The sequence below is a fragment of the Panthera uncia genome, assembly GCF_023721935.1.
Source record: "Panthera uncia isolate 11264 chromosome C1 unlocalized genomic scaffold, Puncia_PCG_1.0 HiC_scaffold_3, whole genome shotgun sequence".
In the NCBI taxonomy this organism is placed as follows: domain Eukaryota; kingdom Metazoa; phylum Chordata; class Mammalia; order Carnivora; family Felidae; genus Panthera; species Panthera uncia.
In genome coordinates this window covers 101546784-101551445 of record NW_026057584.1, presented here as the reverse complement: position 1 = coordinate 101551445, position 4662 = coordinate 101546784, and the positions used below count along the sequence as shown (strand labels likewise).

The 4662-nt window shown below is 44.2% G+C and overlaps 1 protein-coding gene across 4 annotated transcripts in view; it reads right to left on the bottom strand.

The window, feature by feature from the left end:
• Positions 1 to 4405, bottom strand: part of EPB41L5 (erythrocyte membrane protein band 4.1 like 5) — a 140498-nt gene extending 136093 nt beyond the window's left edge. For 2 of the 4 annotated variants that reach the window (XM_049616215.1, XM_049616216.1), the window contains exon 1: positions 3892 to 4225. In XM_049616215.1, the coding sequence (XP_049472172.1) occupies positions 3892 to 3958 (67 nt within the window). In that variant the 5' untranslated portion in view covers positions 3959 to 4225. Of the gene's footprint in view, positions 1 to 3891; positions 4226 to 4247 lie in introns of those variants that run through there. The other 2 variants (XM_049616217.1, XM_049616219.1) reach the window with 2 other exon arrangements.
• Between the last annotated feature and the right edge of the window lie 257 nt (positions 4406 to 4662).

Sequence of the window (4662 nt, the reverse complement as noted above, 5' to 3'; positions counted from 1 at the left end):
AAAAAAAAAAAAAATTTAAACTAAATGTTAAAGAAGTCCTGTATAACCAGTTGATGCTTTAAACTAGATGCATTTGTAAATATGATGAAAATAGAAGCCAAAATGCTGAAATAATACCAATGTATTTAAAAATTCAATTGCTATAAATCCTCATTTTACAAGCACGCATACTCCTATGTAATTAGGTAAACTAGCAAAGACATGACAGTTGTCATTTGAACTTCCCAAGGACATAAATTATACATGCACACATTTGAAAACTGACTGGCTTGTTTATGATAACCAACGAATTACTGCCCTTTTTCTTTTAGATACAATAGTGTAAAGATATGTTCAACAGTTTAGATACAATAGTTTAAAGATATGTTCCCCAAAAAGTCCTTATTTTTTTAAAGATACACACTGAAATACTTATAAATGATGCAATGCCTAGTATTTGCACCAAAATAATACAAGGAAAGGAGTTAAGTGGGGCTAGAAACTAAAACTGCCCAGGTAACTGGCCATTGTCAGAGCTGTTACGATAGGTATATGAGGGTTCGTTATATTCTTCTGACTACTTCTGTGTATGTTGAATTTTTCCAAAATAAAAGTTTTTCTTAGGGAAAACAATGTTCAAAATGCACAACTGAGAGATTCCTAGGAAGCAAATGAACTAAAAAACAAGCTTCCTGACTTTTACCTTATCTTCTCTCTTGAAAATAAAAACTCATTATACAAGTAGTTAATCTGCTAAGAAAAAACAAAGGTTCTTTACGATATAATAGCTATGTATTCTGAACCGTAAAACCAAATGTCACAACTACTTTTTACAAAATATAAAAGCAACTTACATGAGGGGGACCTCATGGCTCAGGCCATGATCTCATGACTTGTGAGTTCGAGTCTGAGTTGGGCTCTGCACTGACAGCATGGAGCCAACCTGAAATTCTCTCTTCCTCTCTCTCTGCACCCCTTCCCCGTGTGCACTCACTGACTTTCAAAATAAATAAATAAAAAGAGAAAAAGTAATGTATATGAAACTAAATTTCTGATGGACTAAGAATTTAAAGTCAAAGAAATGAGGGGCACCTGGGTGGCTCAGTCGGGCATCCCGACTCTTGATTTCGGCTCAGGTCATATCTCATGGTTCATGGATTCGAGCCCCACAATGGGCTCTGCACTGACAGTGCTAAGCCTGCTTGGGGGTCTCTCTCTCTCTCTGTCTCTCAAAATAAATAAACTTAATTCCTTCTCTTCCCCCTCTGCCTCTCTTCTCCACTGGTGTTCTCTCTCTAAAATAAAAAAATAAAAATAAATAAAAAGACAGCCAGTGTTGAAAAGGATATGGGATGAACAATCACCCTCACACATTGTCCTCTTTGGAAGATTTGACCACACTATCAAAAATGTTAATGTGCAAGGACGTCTGGGTGGCTCAGTAGGTGAGTGTCCAACTCTTGATTTTGGCTCAGGTCATGATTTTGTGAATTTTGCGTTCAAGCCCCGAGTTGGGCTCTGTGCTGATGGTGCAGAGCCTGCTGGGGATTTTCTTTCAAAAATAAATAAACTTTTTAAAAAAATCTTTAAATGTGGCACCCACGTGGCTCAGTTGGTTCAACGTCTGACTGCAACTGAGGTCATGATCTCACAGTTCATGGCTTCAAGCCCCACATTCTGTGCTGATAGCTGAGCCTGGAACCTGCTTCAGATTACGTGTCTCCCTCTCTCTCTCTCTGCCCCTCCCCTACTCATGCTCTGTCTCTGTCTCTCAAAAATAAATAAATGTTAAAAAAAAAATGTTAATCTTTAAAAAAAAATGTTTACATGCATACCCTTTCATTTGGCAATTCTACTTCTGATAAGATATCCTAAAGAAACAGGATGTGATCCAAGTTGTAGAAATAAGGATTTTCAGGGCATAACTGCCTTACAATTTTAAATGTGTCCATCAAGCGGTTAAACAAACTATGGTACATCAACTGGCATACAACACAGCTGTTTTTTAAATACAGTGGACTCAGACACCAACAATATTTTTAAGTTAAAAATGAAATCAGAGAAAAATGGTTAAGTTTTATCCCACCCTGGTGTGGGATACCTACATGTACGCAAAAGGACTAAGACATGCAAACTGTTAAGGGAGGTTATCTCTGGAGAGGGTCATGTGAAGGTACCAAAGTCCTCTATAATAAGAATATATGAAGGTGTTAAAAGAGCTTTTAAAAATTATTTAAAGAAAAAAAGATGTTTCAAAATTCACTTTTTCCACCCAACTGCTATTTCCATTTTTTTTTTAATTTTTTTTTAACGTTTATTTATTTTTGAGACAGAGAGAGACAGAGCATGAACGGGGGAGGGTCAGAGAGAGGGAGACACAGAATCTGAAACAGGCTCCAGGCTCTGAGCTGTCAGCACAGAGCCCGATGCGGGGCTCGAACTCATGGACCATGAGATCATGACCTGAGCCGAAGTCGGCCGCTTAACCGACTGAGCCACCCAGGCACCCCTGCTATTTCCATTCTTAACGCTACAGCAGATTTTCAGCAACCACAAATCTGATCCCAGTTTAAAAATCTTTAATGGCCTTGCTCCCTGAGGCAGCTCCTCCTCCTATCTGCCTGACCCTTCAGACAGCCTACTCCCAGCTGCTCAATCTGCTCTGGTATCCCTTCTGCTCAATCCAACAATCTTTTTAACTGCAGGCCTTTTTTGTTGTTTTGTTGTTGTTTCGGCTGTTCCATCTTTCTGGAATGCTCTTTTTCCACTTTATGTCTCTCCCATTTCCTCAGAAAAGCATTCCCTGACTCCCGAGTCTAAATGAGGTACTCCTTTCAATACCCTTAGACTTTTCAACACTTAGAAAACTGTAATTAAACACCCAATTGTTTAATTATTTTTTTAACTGTGTACTTCCCCACTAAGACTCAAGGACCTGGTCTGACTCATTCAGCAAGATGACCTAGCTAGCATAGTAATCAGCATATTAGGAACTCAATAAAGAACTTCTGACACTAAAATGATACAGTGGAATTCTCAGAGAGTAGGTTTATATGTTTTTTAGTGCTAGTTTTTAATCTGTGATTTCTAATTTTTCAGCAATGAACAAGAAAGGTTTCCTTTACAATCATAAAAAATGCACACTGAATTAACTGAAGGTTGTTTTTTTTTTTTTTTTTAATCTAAAAACTCAGAAGTTTGTCATGAAATGTGTACACGCTCCTAAGGGGCTGATGGCCACATTCTTTGGTAGGCAATTGCTTTTTGATAAAGCAATATACCCATATACAGAATTGCCATGAAGATATTAATACCTCTGGCCCCACTAATCCCAACACAGAAAACGTTTGTAAAAGAATAATTCAACAGAAGTAATGCCTATCATTTGCTAACGAAGGTTACCTATAAAAGAAGAAAACTCTGCAAACTAGCTTACATGTACGAATAATTCACTATCTTAAGTAGGGTTCAACAACGTGTTAGCAATGCCAGAAATGGAGTTATGGGTAATTCTTCCCCTAACTCTTAAAAAAAAATACTTCTGATATTGATTTAAAATGTGGCTCAGAGGTTTAAAAGACTTGGGTCTTCTTACCCTTAGCTAAAATTCATGAGACTTAGTAACCCCAAAAGTAGTGACAGGTACCATTAAAGTTCACACACCGAAGAACCCACGAAGAACACGCCCAGCTCCACGAGTGGGGGCGGGGAGGGTCCTTTGGATCCCGCCATTGCTGGGAACACACCTGCCTCTCACAATTGCCAAGCGGCTGAAGTTTCGGTCAAACGCAAACCAACCCCCGAAGTCCACCCGGGTTTTTGTTGTAAAACCGTGACACACACTCGAGGTGGGTTTTTCCCTTGACCTGCCACATCCCCCTCGCCAACCAGACGGCTAACTCGAGAACTCACGGTGAAGGGCGACCCTCGGCCACTCACGAGGGAGTCGGGACCGGGCAGGGGTTGAGCCGGCACACATTAACCGGCCTTGCCCCGGACTCCCGGCTGCGGCTGCGGCTCACGGTATCGCCCGAAACTCAGCGGCCGGGCCCGATTGGCCGCCGCCGCCCCTCCCCTCCCAGCAGGTTTAATATTTTGCCGGCCGGCTGGGGAAGCAGCGGCGGCCGGAGGCGAGGTCCCGAGGCGAGGCCGCGAGCACGGAGCCCAGGCGCGGGCCGGAACGGGTCCCACGAGCCGGGAGGCGAAGCGGGGCGTGGACGGAGCCGGGTGCGGGCAGCGCGGCCGGGGCCACTGGGCCTCGCACTTACCTGGGCTGGGGACGGAGGCGCGGTGGCGAAAACGGCACGGAGAGCCGGCAACGGAAGGGAAGAGGTCCCGAGCGAGACTGAGGAGGGGGCGGCTCCTCTGGAGACGCCGAGAAATGGCGGCCTAAGGCGCGCGCCCACCCTGCGCTAATCCTGCGGAGGACCCCAGCCTCCCGCCGGCCCGCCCCTTAAAGCCCCTTCTAAGCTCCGCCCCCGGGGCGGGGCGCTCTAATCTTAAATGGGCAATGACACCGCCCCGGAAATCTCCCGGCTGGGCGAGACTCGGGTTAAACCGGCGATGCCAGTCCCCGCCGGATCTGCAACCGGCGCTAGCGGCCCAGCGTCCACGGCTGGTTTAAAGGGGCGCTGCCGAAATCCAACCATGGTTATCAGACCTCCTCCTTCGGAGGGGGTGCAC